General features: G+C 41.2%; 4 protein-coding genes across 4 annotated transcripts; 2 read left to right on the plus strand and 2 right to left on the minus strand.

Moving 5' to 3' along the window:
• Nucleotides 1-2,196: 2,196 nt before the first annotated feature.
• Nucleotides 2,197-5,930, minus strand: wdr54 (WD repeat domain 54). Its single transcript, XM_069683494.1, has 9 exons — nt 5,561-5,930; nt 4,596-4,658; nt 4,311-4,377; nt 3,796-3,852; nt 3,586-3,713; nt 3,289-3,389; nt 2,857-3,019; nt 2,695-2,769; nt 2,197-2,592 (listed from the first exon to the last, which is right to left on the minus strand). The coding sequence occupies exons 1-9, from the start codon at nt 5,783-5,785 to the stop codon at nt 2,461-2,463; spliced, it is 1,011 nt and encodes a 336-aa protein (XP_069539595.1). The 5' UTR covers nt 5,786-5,930; the 3' UTR covers nt 2,197-2,460.
• A 980-nt stretch (nt 5,931-6,910) lies between these two features.
• On the plus strand, nt 6,911-8,397 carry LOC138609806 (uncharacterized protein C2orf81 homolog). The gene is made up of 3 exons (XM_069682449.1): nt 6,911-7,150; nt 7,240-7,449; nt 7,558-8,397. Exons 1-3 carry the CDS (start codon nt 6,911-6,913, stop codon nt 8,395-8,397), a joined length of 1,290 nt encoding a protein of 429 aa, XP_069538550.1.
• Nucleotides 8,398-9,906: 1,509 nt separating this feature from the next.
• nol6 (nucleolar protein 6 (RNA-associated)) lies at nt 9,907-23,842 on the plus strand. The gene is made up of 26 exons (XM_069683653.1): nt 9,907-10,024; nt 10,419-10,628; nt 10,749-10,865; nt 10,982-11,161; nt 11,311-11,479; nt 11,628-11,762; nt 11,856-12,019; nt 12,114-12,234; nt 12,385-12,443; nt 12,538-12,639; nt 12,733-12,848; nt 12,943-13,120; nt 13,371-13,493; nt 14,067-14,215; nt 17,119-17,194; nt 18,144-18,284; nt 18,525-18,642; nt 18,953-19,107; nt 19,201-19,364; nt 19,557-19,709; nt 19,812-19,909; nt 20,106-20,230; nt 22,341-22,430; nt 22,555-22,755; nt 23,215-23,316; nt 23,481-23,842. The coding sequence occupies exons 1-26, from the start codon at nt 9,986-9,988 to the stop codon at nt 23,628-23,630; spliced, it is 3,435 nt and encodes a 1,144-aa protein (XP_069539754.1). The 5' UTR covers nt 9,907-9,985; the 3' UTR covers nt 23,631-23,842.
• Nucleotides 14,215-17,141, minus strand: LOC138610817 (E3 SUMO-protein ligase ZBED1-like). The gene is made up of 2 exons (XM_069683654.1): nt 15,408-17,141; nt 14,215-15,267 (listed from the first exon to the last, which is right to left on the minus strand). The coding sequence occupies exons 1-2, from the start codon at nt 16,899-16,901 to the stop codon at nt 14,719-14,721; spliced, it is 2,043 nt and encodes a 680-aa protein (XP_069539755.1). The 5' UTR covers nt 16,902-17,141; the 3' UTR covers nt 14,215-14,718.
• Nucleotides 23,843-25,315: the final 1,473 nt, after the last annotated feature.

Consider the following 25,315-nt stretch of genomic DNA (forward strand, 5'->3'; position numbering starts at 1 on the left):
TCAGCGGTGGCAGCTTTTCTGGTCTGTCAATTTGTTATACCCCCTCCTTCCCATTTCAGTGTGTTTAAAATGGAAGATCTATTTATACAGCATGTCTGTGGGAGCCTGTTTCCTGGTTGCTTCATCAGAGAGCTGGTGTGTCTGTGGAAGCAGGCTGGAGGGGCTTTAGGCTCTTCATCCCCCCCGGTGAGCCTCCATCCCTGCAGGGCTTAGCCGCAGACGCAGGCCCAGGCATCTGCCACAGGGTTGGATGGGCAGGGGATAAATTGCTCTTTCTCCACCAGAATAATGAGGTAGCATAGAAGCAAATAGGCGTTAAGATATTCATGCTGTGGTATGTTCAAAAACACAAAAACAGTCAGGGTAATATACAACACCCAGTGACACAAAAGGTCATAACCGGGGCTGATGGATGAACTTGTATTGTGGCGTGACATTTGACAGTCCGGGCTTGGTCGATACCAGAGCACAGTTTTTGCTGTGCACTGGACAAACTTGTCATGTTGGTTAATACGTTTTATTAATCATGATGTGACACGTGCAGTAATGGCTTGACAGCTGAATAAAAAGGCTGGCCCATTTTTATTCACATTATGGTCAGTGACAGTGGACACACAAAGGACCACTGTAGGCTTTCATTAAAGGTCTGCAGAATCTATTTCTATGTCTTTTCTGTCTTATTATAAAAGTTTCCAGTGTCTAATGGAGAGTATGAAAAGAAAAATGCTGCTCCAGACCATTACTGCTTGACACAGATGCATACACAATCCACACATATTCCCATCCATATCTGAGAACAGTTCTGATTCAGGTCTGATCTCTGTGTGCTCAGCTGTGTGTAACACCTCAAATCCCACTATTGACGAGTATTGTAGCAGAGCGCAGCATGAGTGGCCCCGGGGCTGTGTATGGGACTCGAGCGTCACACAGAACTATTGACTTAGTTAACAAGGAATAAATGACTGCTGTTGTTTGTCTCCATGTTGTTGTTTTTTCTAAGAAAAGTGATGTCATATTCCCCTTTTCCTTCTCTCATCCCTTCCTTTAACAAGCTCTTGCTCTCAGCCCTACCTCCTCTGCTCTTTCAATCCTTTGCGTTTTTCCATGTATCACTTTTGACCAACCTTTCCCTCCCTCTGTGCTGTTCCAGTTAGTTATGTAATCTCCGTGTCATTTGGGACCTAGTATTGACAGCTTAGTCTTCCACTGACCCTCTCCGGCCTGTGTAGTTAGTTATCCCATCCGAGGCAGGCAGCCGGGAAGCATGACAAAACATGGCACACTGAAAATGATCGATTCCATTCAGACTGCGTGCGTGTGTTAATGACATTGTAGTGCATGTTTATGCTTCACATTTGACCCGGCCATCAGCATTGACAGGACAGTCAGCTGGTACCTACCAAATATAAGTTACATAACCTGCCATGTGTGTGGGTTCACAACAGTCTTGTCAGTTGATGTTATGTGACCAGTGTTGACTGCAAACCAGAAAAGAACTCTGGGGTTTAATACATGCTTAGCCCTAGACTGAAAAACAGCACACAGTTCCCAAATGACCTGAATTTTCTTATCTTGTAGTGATAAGAGGAACGGGATTATGGAGATACCTGGCTGCCTGCTGTGAACCAAAATAATCTTGTGACCTGTGATAAGACCACAGTGCTTTAGTTGTGCAGTTATTCTGAGAAATTGGTTGCCGTTTAAGTCTCAGATTTTCTTTTTTTTACCAAGACATTATGCGAAAAACGAAAAGAAGCTGCTGCCACAAATCTAGATCTGTACAAACACATTATGCTGACAATCGCTAGTGAGACTGTGAAAATGGCTGGAAGAAAAGGGATGGTGCACAGTGCATCTAAGAAATATGCCTATAAGATGGTAATAAATATCTATGTGATGTGGGTGTGTTTACTGTCAGACATGAGTGGTTTTCGTCCTTTTGTCTGCAGTTTTCAATCACAATGTGGAGTTTTGACAAGTCTGTTTTTAGGCAACTCCACCCTGCCCTCTAGTGAACTCTGTATGCACTACACCATGCGCTACACTCCTCCGAAATAATTGACCCACAGCCCCATCTAGTGGTTCGTTTTTGAAGTGTTGAAACTAAAACCCAAACACCCCAGCTTTCCTTATAAAGCATGTATACCGGTATATCAGAAAGGATAATAGAATATTTTATTACTTTTTAAAGCTGCATTCACATATGTGTAAACATTGTACATAAAATATTTATAGAAACTTCAACACATTAATTTTGCACAATTTGCTATATGCTAATCATGTAGATATAGATACAGATATACAATGAGACTATGCTTCTCTCAGTAAACATGATGTAAAATACCCCTGTCCTTGCAGAATCTCAACCACTTTTGGCTCTGTTATCCTGGGTCATCTTGTCTTTCCAGATATACTCCAATATACCTAATTCACTTTCATAGACTTTGCGAGATTAAAGTTCTATGTCTGTGTGTAGCGAATAATCTCACTGAGGTCATAGCCTGTCACTGCAAAGGCATAACCGTCGCTGTCGCAGAACTTGGCGCCGCATATTTGTGTGTCCGTCACGCATTCATTGTGCAAATGAGCAACCTAAAAGAAAGGGAGGAAAACAGACAGTCAATAAGGTAAACCAGTATGTTAAACCTGGAGGGTATTAAGCATAAATTGTGCGTCAATTTTTTGGTGAGTTACCTCCACACTGTTGGTCTCTGGGGTCAGTGTCAGGTGCCACACTCTGACTAAAGAATCCTCAGCAGCAGAAAGAAGCTAAAGCAAACAAATGATGGTTATGGAAACACTCCAGTTGTTCCAAATGCTGTATTCTGTCTTATATATTTTGTGAATATAACTCACCAGCCCAGAGAAAGGAGCAATGTCCAGTGAGTATATCCAGCGAGCGTGGGCGTTAACCTCGGCATGCAGAATTCCCGTCACTGCCTCATAAATACGGATCTGGCCTGTGCCGTAACCTGCCACCACTGTACCTTTCCACAGCTTGACAGATGAGCAGGTCATACTGAAAGGAGGATGGAGGATCATCACCATCAGGAAATAAAGAGAAAAGATAATGGACATTGGATTAGAGCGAGGAAGGGGACATAAAGAAGAAACAGAGGTCAGTGGAAAGGAACGTAGAGTACATTAATACAGTAATGTATGAAGATGGAAAGTAAGATTATAAAAGGACATCAAGGTTAACAATGATGGATTATAGCATTAGTATGATTCCATTGCACCAGTGCTTTAGCTCAATTTACGCAACAACACTACAGTCCAACTTCTTACTCAAAACCAGCGATCTTGTTGAGCAGCTGAAATTCCTCCCCAGACTTCCACACACACAGGCTGCCCCCGTCATCTGCGCTCACTAGATCAGCTATGCACTCCTGAGGGGAGGGAGAACGCAACAGAGCGAAAGGGATTATGCAGATCATATAATGGTTGCATTCCTAGGACTATTACATAAAGTAAGAATTTACTCAGGTAGTCTGTTATTCATGGGAAAAAGTGGAGCAATCCTATATCAAGACAGAGACAGATCACATGCGATGAACAACCTAAACTAGCACGCACGTGTCATACCTGGCTGCCTGAGCACTCTGAGGCCATGTCAGTGATGGACTCCTTATGTTCCTCAAGGACCTCAGACAGGGTGATATTACTGCCTTTACTGGGGACATCAAATACTAGAATTGCACCGGATGAAACACCTGGAGAGAGAGAAAGAGAAGGTAGACTGTAGAGTTGTGCCCTGAATTTTCAATTTATGCATAAATATATTGCTCTACTTACCCACACATATATAATTCTGCCACACTGCTGATATCCCCCGAGCAAACACGGCCTGAGCTGAGACATAAAAAAAAGTTCTGTGAATGTACTAGATTTGGTACAAAAACTTTGAAACCCTGTGTGTGTGCTGATGTATTCATTTATGAATATGTGTGTAAGGCAAAACAAAAACAGAATCAATGAGGAAACCTGACAACAAAACAAATTTCATGTGTACAATATCCTCACTGCCATTTGTTATTATTTGGGTATAATAATGAAGGCGTAGCCGATTGGAAATGTTTTATTAGATTATAATAATCAGGTCCTCCCACTTACGTTTTTAATGATGTTTGTTTTATGAAGATGTGACAGCAGCACCAGCATATTTCCAGGAACAACACAGTATTCTTGTGTCATATTTTATCGTAAGACATAGTATATTTAATAATTAGTAAGTCGTTTTTCATGCATAAAACTGAGAATTTTGGAATGCCTACATATAAAGCCAATCGACAGTAAATGTGTAAGTTTACCTGTAGGTGTTTCCGGAGTATCCAGCGCATGCCAGTACACCATGATGGAGCCATCGGATTCATACATCTAAAACAATACATTTAGGTTGAAAGGAAAAGGATGCAAAAACACATGCATTCATTCTTTTCTTTACATACTTAAAAATATCAGCAACATACTTCTGTCTAGAACCCTCCACCATTATAACATATGACCATTGACACTATAAGTATACAAGTAGCTAAGTGGCAGTGGCTCCTCCAAATGTGGTTACTGTCAATGACTACAGACACTCAAAAACCCACCTGGATGCCTTTTTGAGAGGTCACCACCAGCAGGTCACGAGAGGGCAGCACACAAAACGCAGCCTGTAACAACAAAACAAAGAGTTACTTTATTGTTTTATAGAGCCAAATGTGTAAAGTATGCAAGAGCAAAGACATATTGTGACAATATTTAAATGTACCCTTTACCTCAAAATTTGCCAGAAACCCATGAAACAATTAGTTTACAATGTTTGTGAGGTGATGTTGTCTTATTCATAAAGCACCTTACTCTGGCACATGGGGTTGTAAATCAAAGCATGACCATGGGCTTACTTTTAATCGTTAAAGCTAGGGTAGGCAAGAGAAGAAGCTTTTTTGTTTAAACTCTCTTTATATCTCAGCAGCAATTAATAAATTGAATGCCTGAGAGTCATACATTTAAACAAGGCAACCAATACGCTTTTAATGGCTAATTTTACACTCTCAGAGCATTATTTAGGAAGTTATTTGTCTGCATATGTCCATAGGTCGCAGGCTTTAGCTGTAAAGGGCGGCTCAGTGGTACAGTTGGTCATCTCTCAATCAGAGGGTTGAGGGTTTGATCCCTGACTGCTACAGTCACATGTAGCTTGGCAAGACACTGAACCCTGAATTACTCCCGAAGGTATAGCTAGTGGGTATGAATGGGCATCTGATTGAAGATTGGCACTTAGGTCTTTGCCATCAGTGTGTGAATGGGTGAGTGTAGAGTAAAAGCAACTTTCAGTGGTCAGAAGACTAGAAAAGCGCTATATAAGTACAGTCCATTTACCATTGAATAAAATACATTTTCAAACTATATGGAAAGATTAACTAGGTTTAAGTGAACTTATCAAATCAAGCTGTGTCTCCTAAAGATGAGGACGTATGTACAAAGGAGGCAACAATCCCTATACTGTTCATCTGATTTGAATAAATAGACATTATCCTGATATATTTCACATTCACTGCACTGTGGAACTGACCTGCATGATGAGTGATGTGCTTGTGGCGACGTTGGGCTCCTTAGACTGCAGCTGTCGGTGGGAATAGTTGAGGCCGTCCCAGGAGGCGCTAACCATGTTGACAACATTAGCATGGACCACCGTGAAGTAGGTGAGGCGCCGCGGGGCGATGCGCTGCACGCTCAGGTTGTTGTACAGCGACGAGGCGCTGTTTTTGATCTGGATGCTCTTCTCTTTGTGATACATTGAGCCGTTTTCTCTTTACAGTGTTGTTTGTTGAAATGGCAGTAGGATATCTGGTACCAGTCTAATAAAAGAAGAAAAAAGGCACCCGCTGTTGTTTAAGGTGTAAAGTTAAATAAGAAACACAAACCGTTATCAGGTAGTGGTAAAGATAGATCCGGTTGGTAATGGAAACGCTAAATCCAAAACATTAGCAGCAAGCTAGGTCTGTGAGCAACAAGCTAACTGCAACGCAGCGTACGACATCATAACATTTGTTAAACAATATGACTTAATTGGCTCAGCCTCCGTTGGCGCTGTCTTTAGTGACAATTTACATATATATTTAATTTGAACGAAGCACATTTATAGATCTTGTTAGCAACAGGATTACCTTCGCGTCCTCCGCAGCCATAGAGACAACGTCGCCTCTACGTAATACGTCATCCTTGCGTGCTCTGTTGCTGTGCAACCGCGGAGCAAAGTATACAAAGAAGAATGTAAGGTAAGGTCCTAAACACGCTACAGCAGCTTTTATTCGCGAAAAAGTAATTTATACATGCCAGTTTTACGGTCGAATGGTGACATGTGTAGCAATTTTAACTTTATATAATCACCTCAAGTTAAATGCTACGCATAGTTGTCCCTTTTTAACAATAATAGCTCATAGATTGATGTATGCATATGGTGTTTTTTCTTTCTGTGAACTTTGTATGCACAATATTAACTTGAAGCTTACTGTGTGTTTGTATGTACATTCTGACGTTCCCCCCCCCCCCCCTCACTAGCAGTTTAACAATTAACATAAACTCAGAAATGGAACTTTGAAGAATCTGGGGCAGACTGGTAAAGAACACTTGGCTAACTGTAGCCCGTGTCTGTGTCCCACTTACATTGTCCAAACATTTTTTTCCGAGGAATTCAAGTGGAAAATAAGTGTGTTCATATGCAAATGAAAGCCCTGTTATGATTCAGGGCATTATAGTTTTACATTAAAGTCTGTACAGAGAGCTTAAAATGTAATTTTTGATCACATCCACTAGAGTGTGCTAGTGTTTACCTTATGACACTTCTACAGCAACAGGCTTTTTTTGCCCCTGAAATGTATCTATCACGTGTTTCATATTTCAGACCAACTTCTGATCCAAGATGCCCCGCTCTGCAGCAAAGTTCCAAGCTGACAAGCGTGGACGTCGGTCACCTGTCCAAGTGACCACTCCTCCAGTACAGGACCCGGAAGAGGAAGAAATTATCCCAGGTCGCTTAAATAAGGCCCAATGGACAGACCTGTTGATCCAGGAGGATGCAGATGACGTAGTAGGGGAGATCATGGAGGACTTGTTGAGCAAGGTCATGGAAGGCTGTTTTAAGGTGTACATTAAGAGACAGGTGAAAATGACACCAATACAGTTGTTTTTTATCTCATTTCCATCCAGTTCAGTATAACATTCATTATGTTGCCTGTCTTTGCTCTTAAGTTGGCACCTTTCTCCGCATTCTGGGCCAAGAGCTACCTCACACAGATTATAGAGCAGCAAATCCTGTGCCTGGATGAAGGAGAAGGACCAGAGGAAGCAGCTGCAACAGAAGACTCAGAGCCTATGCCAACAATTTCAGATACCTGGGCTCAAGGATGTGTGCCTGTAGTCAAGGCTAACACACCTCAACCTCACCTTACCTTGCAACAGGTACTCTTGAAATATCTCTTGTGAAAATCTTCTCTTCAAATTTCAAACAAAAGGAAATGTAAATCCATGTCTACAGTACACCTTTATCTCCATATTTGTTTCATACAGGAGGCTGACAGTGTCCAAGTCCCAGTACAAACAGAGCCAAGAGTCAACCAGCAATGTACTGCAAAAGCCCGAACTAGCAGCTCTCCAAAGCAAACAGAAAAGGTTACTAGTCCCAGAAGGCCGGTCACTGACGAGCGTTGTAAAATGTTTAGTCCTCGCCCACCACCCAGAATGAATAGACAAAAACTGCAGCAAGAACATTTACTTCCCAAGCCTGTGCAAAGCAAATTATTGCCGCCCCTGTCCTGTTCAGCAGAAAAAAAGGATATTGGGGTAGAGAGAACAAGAAGGACACTTTCTAGCCACGTGACTGGATCATTTTATCAGCACAAGGACCAAAAACCCATACCAAAGCTTGATCCCTCCTGCCTGCCTCGACACTGCATCTTTCCTCAGTTTGAGATTGTGGATAACAACTACACAAAACCCGTCTCAAAGAAACCAAGTGGAGAATCCAAACTTGAACTAAGATCTTCAAAGAAGAAAAATGATTGGTCAACTATCACACTGAAGCAGCTAACCAGCTCCAAGGATGAGCCAAGGAGGAGAAATGAGGCAGATATCTGGCTGAAGAAAGTGTCTCCTTCTAGAGGAAGAATAGAAGGGATGGTTTCTACTGGGCCTTTGAGGCTGAACACAATGGATTTGGCCAACGGTGTTTCTCTCCTGGATCCACAGACAGTTGGCATTAACTCTTTCAAATTCAACCCTCCTGCACAGACTACCAATCTGAGGCTGATACGAAATGCAGCTGTGCCAATGTTTTCAGTTGATCAGGTTACCACAGGTCCACCACCTCAGGTCACTCCATTGGTTCAGTGCAAGAACTGTGACAGCTGATTATTAAATATTGTGATAATTCATGTCTGTAACTCTATTTAGAGAAGATTGCACTAACACGTGAGCTGTAGGTTTTGCTCTGAAAGGATTCTGACTGAATCTATTTTACCCTCATTTATTTGTAAGCTTCTCTGCATTCCCGAAACAGTAAGGGGATATGCTGTACCTATATAAAAAATAATGCTTTATAAACTGTGAATACAATATGGGCATTTTCTTGTCTTTGATATTAATGTAAAATTATAGTATCTACAAAAGTAAAGCTATTCATTCCATCAGTGCCTGACCATAACATTACAGAAAGGGCTAGACAGAGGCATAAAAAAAAACAGTTTGAAGAAAGATAATAGAATTATTGAATATAAAGTATGGGGGCTTTCAGTGTTTGTAGGTTAACAGCCAAGCTTTGTATATGCAATGATTCAAATATACTGTGAAACTACATTATTATTATTATTATTAATATTACAATTAATACGGTTTGTATTTACATGCAATGATTGTGTGCCCATACAGGTATGTGCATGTGTTTGTATATTTTACTAATTAATTGTCTGTGGCTTCATACTCAGTTAGTATCAATTGCTAGTGCACTGGGAAATCTGTCCAAAACTAATACTAGTTCTGCAATTAATCCCACATAAAGTTTTCTTTCAATTTGGAGGATGTAGCTTGTGCTGCTAGTTATTTGTGTTGTCTTAAAGTTACGGGTATTTCTATTAATTGTTGAGCTAATTGATGGCAATCAGGGTATGCTTAATAACAGAAACACCTTTTTATGAAGCAATAACACAGACAGCATATTCTCCTAAATTATCATGATTGAACCAACACCTCTCTTAAACAGTTTTGACCTACATTAAGGTAGGCTTTTAAAGACAAACAAATGTATATAAAAATGCAATAAAAATATATATTTAATCATATTAAATTTGGGTTTTTTTTGCCATCTTTAATGATTATTAGGGAAGCCCTTAGCGGACATGCATCCATACATTATATTTGCTCCGTTTTCCCGTTATAACGAGTTATTTCTGGTCGTTTCCTGAGATCTCGTCTTATTTGTGTCGTTATCACGAGAAAACAAGCTGTTATCTCGAAATGGGCCAAATTAATCCGTTATAATGGGAAAACCAGCTTTATTTTCCCGAGATAACGAGAAAAATAAGTCGAGATCTCGAGAAAACGACCAGAAATAACTCGTTATCACTGGAAAACGGGGTACATAAAATGTATGGTTGCATGTCTTCAGTAGATTTCGACTCAAAAGTAATTACTTTATGAATATGTTTGACTTTTTCTTTTATTCTGTTTAATGCATTTAAAAGGGAGTACATGGTGGTGAGTACAGCAGCGACGCCAGCGACTGCTCATGCAACCTATCTTGCTAAAGCCAAGGAGACGCCCGGTGAGCAATGAGCAAATCAGCATTCACTTCCGCTGCGTCTACACCAATCAGGGAAATATTTTGCGTACTAGCAAGTTTTGTTGACCCTTTGCACATGTGAGTGCAATGAAGTCAAGGCAGAGTTGATCAAAAATATATAAAGAAAAGCAGAAATCTAATTACCTTCAAAGCAAACAAGATATGAAAAAGAAACAGAGAGTTGCAGAGGAAACAACAGAGGTAAGACTGACGACATTTAACCCCGATACAGCTGCTCAGCAGCTAAATGATACCCGGGGCAGATTTACTCACTGCTAGCTACAGTATGTTACACGTTTGTTGCTTACATGCTTGGCCTTTAATTGTGAAATTGCGATACTTTGCTTAATGTGAATAGCGTACGTAGAAGAAAGGTATTATTAAGGAGACATTCAACAGTACTCCGGAAAAACTGCTTGGCAAGAATTTGTCCAAATAACCACATAAACAACATATTGGTATTTCTCAAGCCCAGTTTTTGTCATAACGTTGTTATTCAGATTTTCTGATTGGATACTAGTAATAATAAACATGTTAAACAATGATTCTAACCGAGCTGCTGCTGCTACTACTATTTGTTGTTCTTATTTTACAGATGATTCCCACAGACTCCTCAAATGAGGAGAAAAATGAGGCTCCTGTTAAAGCCAAAAGGAGCAAACCTGAGGAGTCTGGAGGAGAGGAGGTGGTCTATCACCCAGTGAAGCTGTCACGCAGTGATCTGTACAGACCTCCCACAGCAGAGGAGCTCAACCAGCTGAAGGAGACGGAGAGCCTGTTTCACTGCAGCCTGCTCAAAATGCAGGTGAGAACCTTGACTGGGAAGAGCTATGTCTTATGTAAAGCCTGATATCCCATGCAAACAGTAACCTCACAATCTTTCACACACTCCTTGTAATTGTCTGTAATCTGTCACCAATAACAGATGGAAGAGCTGCTGAAAGAGGTCTCACTGAGTGAGCGTAGGAAAAAGCAAATAGATTCCTTCATTCAGACTGTCACCAACCTGCTCCAGACTGTGCCAGAGTCACAAGAGGTTGAGGTATGTAGAAAGGTTTTGTGATCAGGTGTAGAGGCTTACTTCCAATCATTCAGTTGTCCAAATTTTCACTCAAAGAAATCTTTAACATTTTGTACTCACTCTTTCTGTGTGTTTAGGTAAGTGACCTGTCGTGGCTGACTGGTGCAGTTAAGGTCCCTTTCCTCCTGGTGCCCAAAACAACAAAGGGCAAGTTCCACATGGCACCCCCTGCTTCTGTTGACTTGATCGGCAGTTACCCTCTGGGCACCTGCACCAAACCACGCATTATGGTGGATCTGGCTGTCACAATCCCAGCTGTAAGTCACCTGTCCCTTTTTTTTTTCCTGAAAAACATAACTTTAAGCCTTGAAAGCAATGTGCTGTTGTCATGTACTTACTGCATATCACAATACAGACCTGAGATATTAAGAGACATCGGTGTCTTCTTTCTGCTCCTGGTTGTTAGGATGTCCTCCACCCAAAGGACCTCTTGAACCAGAGGTATCCCAGGAAAAGGGCTCTCTATCTGACAGGACTGGCCCAGCACCTTGCGTCCTCCCCTGACATTGGGACCATGCGTTATTCCTGTCTCCATGGGAATCGATTGCGACCTGTTCTGCTTCTGACCCCTCCAGGTAATTTACATTTAATTTCGAACATTTTTTACTAAATACTTACAACTCTGTATTGGATTTTCTTTGTAAGGATTTCGCCAAAAATCATTGTCTTTGTGTATGCGTGTTAAGCTCACTTTTTGGTGTTATATGCATTGACATTTTTCAGGTAAAGACACCACAAGCTTTACTGTCCGTGTTCATGCCTGTCCGCCTCCTGGATTCTTCAAGCCCAGCCGGTTCCACCCACAGAGGAATAATATACGAACAGAGTGGTACACCGGATTGCAGACCTCCATGGCTGGTATTTTAGGTTTTTACGGCTTTTCCAGCAACAGTTCAATTACAATATTAAAATCAGCAAGACCAATTTCTTGTCTGGTTTGTTTTTTTACAGAGAGGTGCGAACCTCCCACGCCCCATTACAACAGCTCTCTTCTGGGGGATTTACTGCCCAGAGCTCACCTCCAATTTCTCTCAGCTGTCAGCTCCCAGTGCTCAGCTTTTGCTGATGGGGTGGCTTTGCTCAAAGTCTGGCTTCGTCAAAGAGAGCTCGACCAGGTAGATGGAAGGCTTGCAATGGCTCTAAAGATTTAATTTATTCATCACACACGGTTGATTTCACCTCACCTCTGTCTTGCTTAATGTCTTTTAGGGCACTGGTGGTTTTAATGGCTTCCTGGCTTCAATGCTGTTGAGTTACCTGCTGACCACTCACAGAATCAGTAACACCATGACAGCCTATCAGCTGCTTCGTAACAGCTTGAACTTCCTGGGTAAGAAAGTTTAAAATCTACTCAAGTGAAGGTTTTTTTTCACATTTTTAAAATCAGGGGTAATGTAGTATAAGGTGCATGTACTTGTAATTTATATGCTTAAAACTGTTTGTGTCAAGTAACTTACGCACCTCTTATTCCAACCCTCAGCATCTGAAGACCTGACAGTGAATGGAATTAGCCTTGCAAGAGATCCTGACTCCACAGCTGTGAGTGGTCTAGCTCACATTTAATACATCTTGCCTGTGCTTTTACCTCCATAATAAATCATCATAGCCTCCTCTGTGTTTCTCTTCCCTGCAGCCATCTCTGCCAGAGTTCCACGATAGTTTCCAGGTTGTGTTTGTCGACCCTTCTGGACATCTCAACATGTGTGCTGACATGACTGCCTGTACCTACAAACAGGTAAATAATCTAAAAACAAATGTGTGGCCGAACATAATCATGTTGCAATTGTGAGATTACACAGATTTTGACTATTTTCATATTACTTCTCAGCTGCAGCATGAAGCATCTGTGTCGATGCAGTTCTGGGACAACCCTACCGTGGATGGGTTCCACAGCCTCCTCATGACCCCCAAACCCATGATAAGGACAAGCGATCATGTCTTCCAGTATGCCTCTGTTCATCAGCTTTCACACTCTGTTTTACTTTCCCTTCCTCATCCTGTCAGCTCTTCTGATGTGGGCTTTTTTTCTCCCTCTTAGACTGTGTGAGCTGGTGAAGCTTCAGTCCAGCTGTAAGAAGCTGAATCTCCTCAGCGAGCTGATGGACCACAGTGGAAATTATGTCCACACTGCGCTCCCTTTTATTCTGTCACTGCTTCAGCGAGGACTGGGCGATAGGATCCACCTCCTCACCCACTCCCTTTCTCCTGACCCTGAGGTAGGAATGTTCAACATTTACGTTTCCAGTTATACATGTCTGTCAGACTGAACTGGCAGAACGTGCACACTGATGTTTCAGAGCTAAATTTCATAATTTGTCCAAGCTACTGTTAACAATAAGTGCGTATGGAATCAGTACTAATACTACTACTATAAAGAGTCATATAAAGAAGTAAAAAAAACCCTCTTTTCTATTTTATTTGACGACTTTAAATCTCAAAAGTTGTTGAACTTGTGTTTCATCACAGTGGTCAGTGGAGAGTGAAGCCCCAAAACACAAGGCCCAACCTCCTCTCTCCTTCGGTTTGCTCTTAAAGCCGGAGCTGGCAACCTCTGTTCTGGAAAGAGGCCCACCTGCAGAGAGCCCAAAGGTAACCTCATTTTTTTTGTTGTTGTTGTTGTTGTTGTTTTTTGTATGGCTGACCTACACACGGGTCTGTATGTGACTGACTGAGTGAGCGACAGAGAGAGAGTTGCGACATCGCAATTGCGGAACATGGTGCATATTGGACCTCCACTGATGCGACTCTCTGTCCATTTGGCTCTGGATATTTTGTTCAGGGAGTAGGCGGGGCTGCTCCTCCGCTGCCCTCACCTACGTCCGCAGCGCGCGCCTGCTTTCAAACACGTTGTCATCGGCCTCATAAGGACAGTCCTTGTAACACATTGCCTACAAAAGCACACAATGACCTGATGTGGTCAGCCACATACTAGGTTTTGACCTAGTCTTGTTTTTCCATTGGGTTGAATATGCAAGGTCATTTGACTTTGATGTATTTGGAATTTACAACACATTTGGTTGTAAACTGTTTTTTTTTTTTTTAATAATCTAACCTAGTGCAAATTTAGACCCTTTTTTTTTTGCTAGTTGTTTTATTATGTATGTATGTATTACCATGCAGCTTGTGCAGTCATTCATTATTAACAATGACTGTTCTCTCTAGGCGGCTGAGTTTCGTCAGCTGTGGGGTTCTCGCTCTGAGCTGCGTCGCTTCCAGGACGGTGCCATTACTGAGGCCGTGCTGTGGGAGGGAGAGAGCATGTGCCAGAAACAGCTGGTCCCAAAACAGATCATCACACACCTGCTACAGCTGTAAGTATTTTATTTTGACATAGCATACTGAGAGACACTACAGACAGAACATTAATACTGGTAAAACAATACATTGGTTAGACTGATCAGTGAGTTCATGCATGCATGTTTTAACAATACAGATATTGAGTATGCGATCATGTTAACAAAGAAAACTTGAGTAATTTTTCTTAACAGTTTTTTTCTAATCATGTTTTTCATCTTTTTTTGGTAAGGAATCTATTAAAAGATGTTAGTACTCGTAAAGCATTTACTGGCATTTAAGCACTAGCTTACTGCCCAATGTTGTAACCCAGAAATCAGCCATCAAGTAAAGTGGGGTGACATAAACAAAATCACTGGGTTTCAATATTTTGAACTACATTTTGGTTTGATTATGTATTTGACTGCCATATATAAAGTACCAGCATACAACATCTTATACAACATATAAACAGTGGAAGAGTTCCTGCTGAACAAATAATATCTACCATCCTTCCACCATCACATTGGGGTCATGCAAGTTATGGATTTTTGTTTACAAAGATCATCATGTCAACATTCTCTGGGTTCAGTCTTGTGCGCATTGTGGCAAATGTTTGTCCTGCGTCGGACAACAAAGATGGCAGTGACACCCCAGGTATGCACAAATAGTGTCTTGCCAGAGTGGCCAGTTTGGGAAATCTCGGTCCATTTACCCTCCACCACTCAAGAGGGTTTATGTCCAATGAGGGAGCAATGTCTCTCAAGTAGTAATCTACCTGTGCCTCAGAGTCTGTGGCGTAAGAGGAACTGTAGTTGTCTCCCAGGAGCAACACCATTGTGTTTTTGGTGTGACTTCTCATTTGTGAGGGCATAGTGACCTGACTAATGCCAGGTGTGACCAGGATCTCCTGCAGTTCATCCTTTGTGCTCACAGTAGTATTTATCACATCTTGTTTTGAAACCAGTTCATGCAGTTTAACCTTTGCAGCCAGCCTCCCTGTCGGCGTCAGGAAGCTGAGGTGTTTGTGACGAGGGTCCAGCATGGAGGCGATAAGAGCTGGTTTGGAGGCCAGGTCATTAGAGTTGACCTGTGAACAAAAATATGAAATATTGCAGTAAAGGGAATGCACGTCGTTTATCATTATTACAATCAATTTTATTATTTGTCAGCCTTTATTTCCTTTCATTGCCAAATATATTTCAAATAACAAATTGATAGTCAGCTTACCTCCATGTGATTTCTCAGTGACTTCTGAACTTTCAGCTTGAATTCGGAGACTTGTTCAACATCACTCTCTTTTGGCACAAGATGGGTCTGAATGAGGCTGAACGTTATTGGGTAGATGTTTGAAATGGAAACTTCCGTTTCAGCAGATATGACTGTTGTTGCCCATTTCAGCGTTGCCAGCACCGGTGTGAAATTCTCAATAACTTGCCAGCAATCATCTCCAATCTCAAGGGTCTGGGCTTCCTGTCTGTTGGTGATTGTGCGATCAGAGAGCACAGCTTTGATTGCCCACCTTTGCTCAAGTAACCGCTCAAACATGTCGCAGATTGTGTCCCATCTTGCTTTGCTCGACCGAATGAGCTTGTGCTTTGGCAGACACATCTGAACTTGCTTCTGCTCCAAGGCCTCACTTGCCAGCAGGTTGTGATTAAAGTGCTTGACTAGTTTACCTGCAGCAACAACGATGCGTACTAGATCCTCACTTAGCCCATCTATGACTGCAAGCTGCAATGTGGTGGCAAAGCAAGTGGCGTAGTCCCAGTCCACTTGGTTGCACGCATGGGCCGACAAGACATTCTCCGTGTTGTTGTTGTGAACACATGCGGTCACTTTTCCATCAAGACCCCAGTTCTGCACAACGTTAAGAAGCCTCTCTGTGATACTTTCTGTAGTATTATGACTGTCTGTTGATAACTTGTGTGTCTGCAGCACAGCCGACCTCCCCTGCCAGTCTGTTGTTATGAATGAACAGGAAACTGTAATGTACCTCTGAAATGGGAGTGCTGTCCAAAAGTCAGCAGTGAGAGCCACTTTCTCCACCTGACCCAGCTGCACTATAAGCTCCTCCGACTTCTCCTTAAAATGGCTCTCAACAAGGCGTGCGATATCTCCAGCAGATGGCATTTTATAATTATGGACAGTGTATGCAACTAGCTCACGAAAACCATCCCCATTAACCATGCTGATGGGAAGCAAGTCCTTCTCTATCATTCTGGTGATAAGCTCAGTCACCTCAGCATGTGTTGCCAGTGACGCACCATCATTGGGCATAGTGTCCTGGTGTTTGTTTTTGATGTGGTACATCATGGTAGTGGTGCTGCTATTGTATTTCAGCTTCGTGTCGCATATCGTGCAGTGAACCTCGTCGTCTACTTTGATGAAAACGTCCCAAACAGAGCTCCGCTTCAGGCGCTTCCTCTCTCCATAGTCACGCTCAGGAGGGCTGCTTGTCGTGTTTATGATGGGTGACATTATAGACACCTGCATGATGTCTGAATTAGCGGAACTCTCCTCTTCTTTGCACTGAAAACTGCAAATCAAGGGTTTGTCGTCTTCGTCAGGTGCCGTTGGCAAGCGATGGTACCTGTTCATGTGGTTTATCATGGAGCTGGTGGCTCCGCCGCAGTACTTCAGGGTCACGTCACATTTCATGCAGCGGACAAATTTCCCTTCTTGTTTAAAGCAGTCCCACACAGAGCTCCGTCTCCTGCCCATTCGCTCCACGTTTTATCCAACGAACGTCTGAACCGAGTGTTTTTACATTAGCATGCTACCTTATGCTAGCACCGGCTGTCGTAGCGAAAATGGGGCTCATAAAGTCCAATTTGCAACCTGTTTCACTTCGACATGTGCCTTAACGTAAAGTGATATTAAAGTGAGTTTGTTAAAGCTTAGTTTGTGACACGGAAATAATACATCCCTTCTCCATTAGACATGCAGATATCCCCGCGTCCTTTGTACGTTATGTTGGGGCGATTGTGGATGACGCCATCAAAACGGGAAGTGAGGTAAGCCAAATCTCTAAGATTTAATTTGGTGATTATTTCATCAAACTACATGATTTCAACGAGATGTATTTTTGTTAATGCAATAGTGTGTGTATGTGTTATATGGTGTGTATTTTTGTATGTTAAGACGAGCAGTTTCTTTGCTGCATTTTTTTATTTTGCAATGTTTATTCTGCTTATCTAATGAGAAAATTGTGCAGACCACAAGAGTCAGTTTTGCTGTGTCATTACTAAATACCAGGGGTGGACAGTAACAAAGTACATTTACTTGAGTACTGTACTTAAGTAAATTTTTTGAGTATCTGTACTTTACTTGAGTATTATTTTTGGAGGGGAAACGTATTACTTTTATTCCACTACATTTCTATGAATGTTCTCGTTACTCGTTACTTTTGCTCAGAAGTCAGCTGATGAATTTTCTTTTCTTTTCTAAAATCCGAAAGACAATAAACTGTTTGTGTAGTTCTGCGTGTGGTTTGTCTAAGTGGTGTTGCCGTAACTATACCTAATGCTGGCTACAGCTGAAATATTCCCTGGTCATCAGGTATTTTGGGTTGTTCCTATTATTTTGGAGCTGCAAATGTACAAACCTGCAGCATGTAAGTTTAAAATGTAAATCGTTTTTATAAATTAACATAACGTAGCAGAATGTACACCCATATAATCTTTACTGCACCCGTGCATTGTGAAAATACAACAACTTTTTGAGATTTTTTTTAATAGTAGTTTGAATACTTCAGTATTTTTAAAAGCAAGTACTTTTGTACTTAACTCAAGTATTAATTTGACTTAGCAACTTACACTTTTATTTGAGTAATATTTGACCAGGAGTATCTATACTTGGACTCAAGTAATGAAGTTGTGTACTTTGTCCACCACTGCTAAATACATACACATACTCTCTAATAATGTGTATGTACATGTGTGTGATATTTGTTGTGCTCTTCAGGTGCCCAGTACTGGAGAAGAGGAGAGTTTACTGGTTGTTAAGTCATATGATGACTTAAGTAGAAAACTGTGGAGGCTGGAGGGTTTGCCTCTCTCCATAACAGCAGTGCAAGGAGCCCACCCTGCACTCAGATACACACAGGTAAAGCCTTTTGTTCTTACCAGGGAACTGCTCTCATTAATACGTTTAGTAGTGCAATCTTACAATATTACAATATCATTTAGCAGACACTAGTTGTAAAATGTAAGTCATTTAGAGTGTTTTTAACCACCACTGCAAAGCAATTCCAGTTCAGTTAACTTGTAAAGTTATTGATTGTTTTGGGTTAGATATTAAAATAGTCAGTTTTAACAGTTCTAACATTTAAATTGTGCTTTGCAGGTCTTTCCCCCCGTGCCACTGAAGTTGGACTATTCCTTCTTTGACAGAGAAAAGACTTGTAGGTCATTGGTGCCAAAGGAAGGAAAACCCTGTCCTGCTTATATCACCCCTGTCACAGGTAGAGTTTCATCTGTCTGAACGAATTAAGAAGTTGTTAACTCTTGTTTAATCCATGGAAAACAACATATACACTTAAGTAATATCTTCACTGTCTGCAAAAGAAATGCAATGTTTGATGAATTTCTAATCCTTATTGAAACATAACTTCACTTGCTGGCTACATATCCACTATATTTTACTTTTCAATTTGCAATGACTAGCAAAATTGCTAAGGAACTGAATTACAACACATGTATTGCAGGCATGTAACCACTGACATTTAACTATACAAATGCTTACACAAATGTTTTGTTGTCCTGTTTTTGAAGTGATCTGTCACATGGAGGGGAGTGGAAAGTGGCCACATGACCGTCTTGCCATCCGCCACATCCGAGCTGCCTTTCATGTCCACCTGGGAGAGTTACTCAAGAAGCACCATAATTATACATGCAAGCCCTGCCCCACACACCTGGATGTCTGGAAGGTATGCGAGTTGTGGCACAATTGCTTTTAAATCACAGTTCACTGTGATTCTCTTTATTTATGATGTTTTATTTCCCTGTGTTTGTGTTTCCAGGATGGCTTGGTGTTCCGCATCCAGGTGGCGTACCATCGTGAGCCTCAGGTGCTGAGGGAGAGTGTGAATGCAGAGGGGCTGCTGGTTGTGAGGGACAACGAGGAGGCTCAGGCTCTGGAGATGGCCACAATTCACAAGCCTCTACTTACCAGCACATTGCATGGGTAAAAATGAAGCATGGGCACAAAATATAGCAGGATTGCTTGGTTCCAGCTGTTTCCCTCAGTCTTTTTAACCCCATAGTTGTTGTTGTTAAAACATTTTTTTAAATTATATCTTTCCTTTTTTGCCCTTTTGTTTTGTTTGTCTTTCATTTCTATTTTTGCATCCTCTTATGCATTTCATCTTGTTGCTAGGCTCCAGCAGCAGCACCCGTGTTTTGGGGCAGCGTGTCGCCTCGCTAAACGCTGGCTGGGGGCTCAGCTCTTCAGTGAAGACCTGACAGAGGACACAGCAGACCTGCTGGTGGCGTCGCTTTTCCTGCAGCCTGCACCCTTTACGCCTCCTGGGTAACTTTCACATCTACTTTTTAATAATAATATGCGTCATTATTTTTACTTCTCTTTGTTCGTTCAGTAGGTCATGTGAATGAATTTCTCTGTCCTCTACAGTTCTCCTCAGGTCGGCTTCCTTCGCTTCCTTCATCTGCTCTCCTCCTTTGACTGGAGGAACAACCCGCTGGTTGTCAACCTAAACAACCAGCTCACAGGCAAGCACTCTCTCGCTCTCTTACTCTCCCTCTCTCACACACACACACACACACATCCCTTTTCCCTCTGTGTCAGAGAGAAATCCCCCCTGACCTCCTTCTAGCCACACAACCGACATACTTTGACATCCTGCTCGTATCCATTGCTGTTCCAACACCAAGGTTTGATTGTTGTTCCCTTCTCTGTCACGTGTAGCCCCCGACTACACAGAGATCAAGAATGATTTCATGGCCTCCCGGGAGTCTCTGCCTGTCATGTTTATAGCTACGCCTAAAGATAAAAAACTATCTTTGTGGACCAAGAGAGCACCTAGTGTACAGGTCAGTAGATGCAAAAATACACACAACTCAAACAACAACACATTTAATGTATTCACACTTTAAACATGATTAAATATTACAATTAGTGAATTAATAGGAAAAGATGACAAAATCCATTACTTTAGTAATATACAATCAAGTTAATAAGTTATTTTTTTCCTGTTTTTTTCTTAGACATAATACATACATAGAGAATCACAAACAACGGTGTAGAAAAGAGTTGCATGTTCTCGGTAAGGAGCAGTCACATAGTTTGCCAATCCTGGAGCCTTTCCTCAGTGCGCACTGGTCCCCTGGATCACACTGAAAATACAACATATTACTATTGATTTTATGTTCATAAGAAAACACAAAAGTCTCTGGAAAAAAACAATAAACAAATTGACTAGATTGATTTTTCAGACTTGGATATTTCCAGATAGACTGATGTGTTGCTTTACATACCACAGGCAGAAAGCCATGCTTTTTTCTCAGAGCTGGAAACTGATTGTTCTGAAGTCGTTCCAACACTTCATGTAAATCATTTATCTGGAAATGCAGACATTTTATGCATTAGTATAATTAACATTTTGAAGAGTTCGAGCAAGCAAGATTTTTACATCAATAACTACACTAACAGCTTTTAAAACAATCTGAAAAAAGGTTTTTGGGAGACCGTCAGGTGTAGCTCACCAGTTGTTTTTCGTTGCTGTCCTCTGTCATGAAAAAAGGTAAATTCTTTGGTTTGTATTCCTCTGTTTGGATGTGACCGTAGCTGTGGAGTCCAGAGGCACACATCAGTGCACAGCAAACATACACAAACCAGCTTCTCATGGTGCGTAGTTGACCCAAATAAGCTTCCTGTGCTGGCCCACCTTACTCCCCCAACAAGCCCAACATTAACACTGAGCCTCTCCCAGCATCCTGCTTTATAAGCAGGAACTTTGTGCTCTGTGACGTCCTGACAGAGACGTCATTGTGGGCTTAATTCAGCATGCTTATTCACAATGTTAAGTAGCATTTTGATTTTAATGGTCAGGATTATTTTCATTCTACTTTATGTGGGTGCTCAGTTTGCATATATCAATTTCTTGTTGAATTCACATGCCTTGATTAATGACTTCCAGAAATGTGAAGATGTTTCAAAACAAACTGCTGAGGTAAGTAGTGACCCTGGCTCAGTCTGTTTGTAGTTTAATCAGTACCTCTGAATGGCCACAAGGGAGCAGATTGTGATGGAGAGAGTTTCTTTCTGAACACAAGATGCTTTCTATCAACAAAATACCTACATGCCCGCAACCTCAGGAATGTTAATTAGCTGTGCACATAATCGTGATTTATAACTTAACCAGAAAGCAATTTCAGTAGTTTGATTTAATTTGTACATCTCCCTGAATAACTTGCGTTTTACAAGGAAAAATTATCCATCATTAGGTCAAAATATTCAAACAAACGAGTTTTGGGAGAATCTTTTAGTTGGGGAAAGGTCACATTAACTATTTAAGCACCTTAAAAGACCTTAAAAGATAAGCACATTATGGAAAAACAACAGGGATGATAATGTGGTACAAGTGCATTTATGGGACAACTTCAAGCAGTGATTTTGCATTTTCAAAACACATCATTATCATGCTATATAGGTATATACTGTGGTTGTATAATTAAATGCAATAGATGAGATCATCTCAAATTAGACAAAGTTTTCAAAAGTACTCGTTTAACCCTCAAAAAGTGTTCATTGACCTCCTAAATCATGATTACTGACACTTCCTCACACCACATGTGACCTTTGCTCTAATGCAAAAAACAGAAGGCTGCTTTTATGACCCGGGTTTAAACAAATACAGTAGGCAGCTCCTTGTAATGCTCTTTCAACAATTACTGGTAATTTCTCTATATAATGTTTTTCATCTTGGTAATTCCTTTTGTTTCTGCAGTCGTTAGTCATATTTTATGTGTTATGGAAAATCATTTATATCCCAGTTCTTATTAATAGTTTACAACCACAACTATGAGGTCTATGTATCAAATGTGTCATGCAATGTGAAAATATTTTCATTTAAAACACTTTTAAATAACCTAAACTTTTCTTAACCATTAAATGATGTATATTTTGTATGTGTGTCCTCAGATGCTGCAGCGTGTGGTGATGGTGGCTGCAGAGAGTCTGAAGGTTCTGGAACATCAGCTGATGGACGGCGGGCAGATGCAAGATGTCAGGGTTGGTAAAGAGCGTTTGAAAGCTCCCCTTTACTCACCACTCCATTGTCTTCATACATCCTTTGTATTATAAATTATGATTTTAACAATTCAGCTTTGTGATGCACTTCTCTGTATTTGTGTAGGTGGTCATGCGCCCCCCTCTGGATGCCTACGATGTGTTGATCCACCTGAATCCCAAGCAGGTTCCCCTGCTCAGCCAGGCTGTGGACCCCCCCTCTGTCACCTTCAGCAGGGGCGTCATGACTGGCAGTGTGTTCGCAACTGGAGGAGCCATGCCCGTCACTGACTACAACCCTGTGTCCCTCTACCTAGCAGAGCTTAGAGTGAGTCTTTTTTAAAAAGGAAGGTGTGGTTTTAATAGCACTGTGTTGACAGAAGATGTGAGAGACGCTGAGTAGCAGGATTTACGCTTGCTAATTGCAGCATGGCTGTTGAGGCCAGGAGCCTTCTATATGACGTCCAGCAGCTTCCTGACAATAAAAATTAATTACAGAGTAGAGAACCCCACCAGTGAAATTAAGCTACACTTATATTGTCCACGCACCCACACCCAGGCCCAATCTTACTGTAGATTTCCCAGAAACACTTTTGACATCTCTCTGAACTTTTCTCCTTCAGCGGCTCATTTTATACTGTGCATCTCTTCATCTCCTCCATACACTCGACTGCACATTTCTCTCTGTCTCCCACTAATGGCATGAAAGGACTTCGGCTTCATTGTGCAGCTAATCCATAGAACATTTCTGAAGTGAAACCTAATTATCTAGCTTATTTATTTACAGGAGGCTTTCGGGGACCTAGCTCTCTTCTTCTGTGATCCTTATGGTGGAACAGTGATCGCAGTTGTATGGAAGCCAAAGGCTTTCATCCCGATGTCCTTTAAGGTAAGGCCTAAGTCAGTCATGTCCTCTCTAAAAGCATATGACTGCCTACCGCTTGCTTTGTTGCATCATGTGTCTCCATATCCACCTATCCTTCTCATTTCACTCACGTGTCAACATCCATCACTGACCTTATGCTCTACTTTCTCCTTGATCGCATTTCACAGACGTCACAGGTGTCTGCTCGGAGAGTAGAGGTGACCGGGGACGATGCAAATACCACTCCCAATGTTGAAGCAATTTTGGAGGACTTCCGGGTCATTGGAAAGGGTTTGGTCAAATCAGTGGAAGCCAGGACTGAAAAATGGTCATTTTAGATGTGTACAAATATACACACACACCACTTTTACTATGTATTATACATTTTAGCAAAGTGGCATTTTCACCACAGAAGGTTCAGCGATACCCTTTGTCTCATTTGTGCCTGACTTGTTAAGACAGATCACATGAAACGTGAATTAATTGGACGTCTTGTTCACAAAATAATGTGTTAATTATGTTGCTGTTAAACACCAGCGAGTGTTTGTTTTGTATGTTTGCTGCATAATAAATGCATATCTACTCTTTTGATTTACATTCTTTCATTTTTTTTATTTGTTTTTGCCTCACTGCTTTTTAGGATTTCATTTGATGAAATTAAGATACGCCTTTTTAATCACCAGAGGACACATTGCAGTTTTTGCAGCAGCACAAAGACAGAAATACAAGTACAGATATATAAGAAAAGCAAAAAATGTTAATAATAATTAAGAAGTATTAGAAATAACATTAGAATAGAAGTAAAAACGGGGACTATACTACAACTGCAATAACAATTCAAAAGTGACAGGGGTGTAATGTGATTTGTATTAAGCAATTTTAGTATATGTAAACAGCATGCACTGGACTAATATATAATATTACTAGGTAAAGAAACTAAATGTTAGATTTGGTCCATGTTAACATTAGAGTATTACACTGTTGCTACAGGTTTGCCTGCTGCACATCCATTATATGAATTTGCTGTTCCACCACATCCCAAAGGTGCTCTACTGGATTGAGATCTGGTAACTGTGGAGGCAATGAACTCCTTTTCATGTATAAGAATCTAGTTTGATATAATTTCAGACATTTTTGTTGTTTTGTCCATTAAAAGATGGGTACACTGTGATCATAAAAGGATGCACAAGGTCAGTAATAATACTAACAGTGGCTGTGGCCTTTAAACAATGCTCAATTGATACGGAGGGGCCAAAAGTGTGCCAGGAAAATGTCCCACTCACCATGAAGCCGCCACACCCCCAGCCTGACATGCCGATACAAGGCAGGAAGGATCACTGCCTTCATGTTTATTTATGCTGATGTCTCACCCTTACGACTAAATTTGAGAAATCAAGATTCACGAGACATTGTAACATTTTTTTAATCTTTTGTCAAATTTTTGTGATCATTTACCCCAATTGCCTTCCGATCTGTTAACTAGGGTGGCTATGCAGTGTTGCTAAATGTATCTCCCACCTTTAAGCATTGCGGTGTTGTTCTGTATCATAACTTGTCCTTTGCTTTGTAGCTTCCAGTCATTGATCAAACTACACAGTGAAGCTCCCAGTGTTTAATCAAGCCATGCATTGTAACAATGACCTGATAATCATGATGATCAGTGTAGTTTCCCACCAGTAACCAAACTGTTGTGTTACCCACCAGCTTTTATAATCAAGCTTTGCATTGTAACTTGGAGCTTTTGATCAAGATATTTAGTGTAGCAGCTTGCTATGCCCAAAGCCGTATCTCAACGTAGGCAGTGAAGCTCTCAGCCATTACTCATGCTTTGTAGTTTAACTCCCAGCCAACGTTACTTCCAGCTATCACTCCAGCTATTACGTAAAGCTCCCAGACATATAGGAAATTCAGTGTAGCTCCCTATCAATATTCAAGCGCTGCTTTGTAGCTTCCTGACATTGATCACAATACACAGCGAAGCTTCCAGCTTTTAACCAAGCTTTACATTGTAACTAAGAGCTGT

This window comes from Semicossyphus pulcher, unplaced genomic scaffold (assembly GCF_022749685.1).
Source record: "Semicossyphus pulcher isolate SPU_LCO1_2020_fin unplaced genomic scaffold, fSemPul1.0.p SCAF_6, whole genome shotgun sequence".
Lineage (NCBI taxonomy): Eukaryota > Metazoa > Chordata > Actinopteri > Labriformes > Labridae > Semicossyphus > Semicossyphus pulcher.

Coding starts and splice junctions, on each gene's coding strand:
- LOC138609806 (XM_069682449.1), top strand. CDS start 6,911: ATGCCCCGCTCTGCAGCAAAGTTCCAAGCTGACAAGCGTGGACGTCGG. Junction 7,151..7,239: donor AGGTGTACATTAAGAGACAG/GTGAAAATGACA, acceptor TTTGCTCTTAAG/TTGGCACCTTTCTCCGCATT. Junction 7,450..7,557: donor CTCACCTTACCTTGCAACAG/GTACTCTTGAAA, acceptor TGTTTCATACAG/GAGGCTGACAGTGTCCAAGT.
- wdr54 (XM_069683494.1), bottom strand. CDS start 5,785: ATGTATCACAAAGAGAAGAGCATCCAGATCAAAAACAGCGCCTCGTCG. Junction 3,390..3,585: donor CAGAGTGCTCAGGCAGCCAG/GTATGACACGTG, acceptor CCCTCCCCTCAG/GAGTGCATAGCTGATCTAGT. Junction 3,020..3,288: donor AACAAGATCGCTGGTTTTGA/GTAAGAAGTTGG, acceptor TCCTCCTTTCAG/TATGACCTGCTCATCTGTCA.
- nol6 (XM_069683653.1), top strand. CDS start 9,986: ATGAAAAAGAAACAGAGAGTTGCAGAGGAAACAACAGAG. Junction 13,121..13,370: donor CCCTTTCTCCTGACCCTGAG/GTAGGAATGTTC, acceptor GTTTCATCACAG/TGGTCAGTGGAGAGTGAAGC. Junction 19,710..19,811: donor GCACCCTTTACGCCTCCTGG/GTAACTTTCACA, acceptor TGTCCTCTACAG/TTCTCCTCAGGTCGGCTTCC.
- LOC138610817 (XM_069683654.1), bottom strand. CDS start 16,901: ATGGGCAGGAGACGGAGCTCTGTGTGGGACTGCTTTAAACAAGAAGGG. Junction 15,268..15,407: donor CACTGAGAAATCACATGGAG/GTAAGCTGACTA, acceptor TTTTGTTCACAG/GTCAACTCTAATGACCTGGC.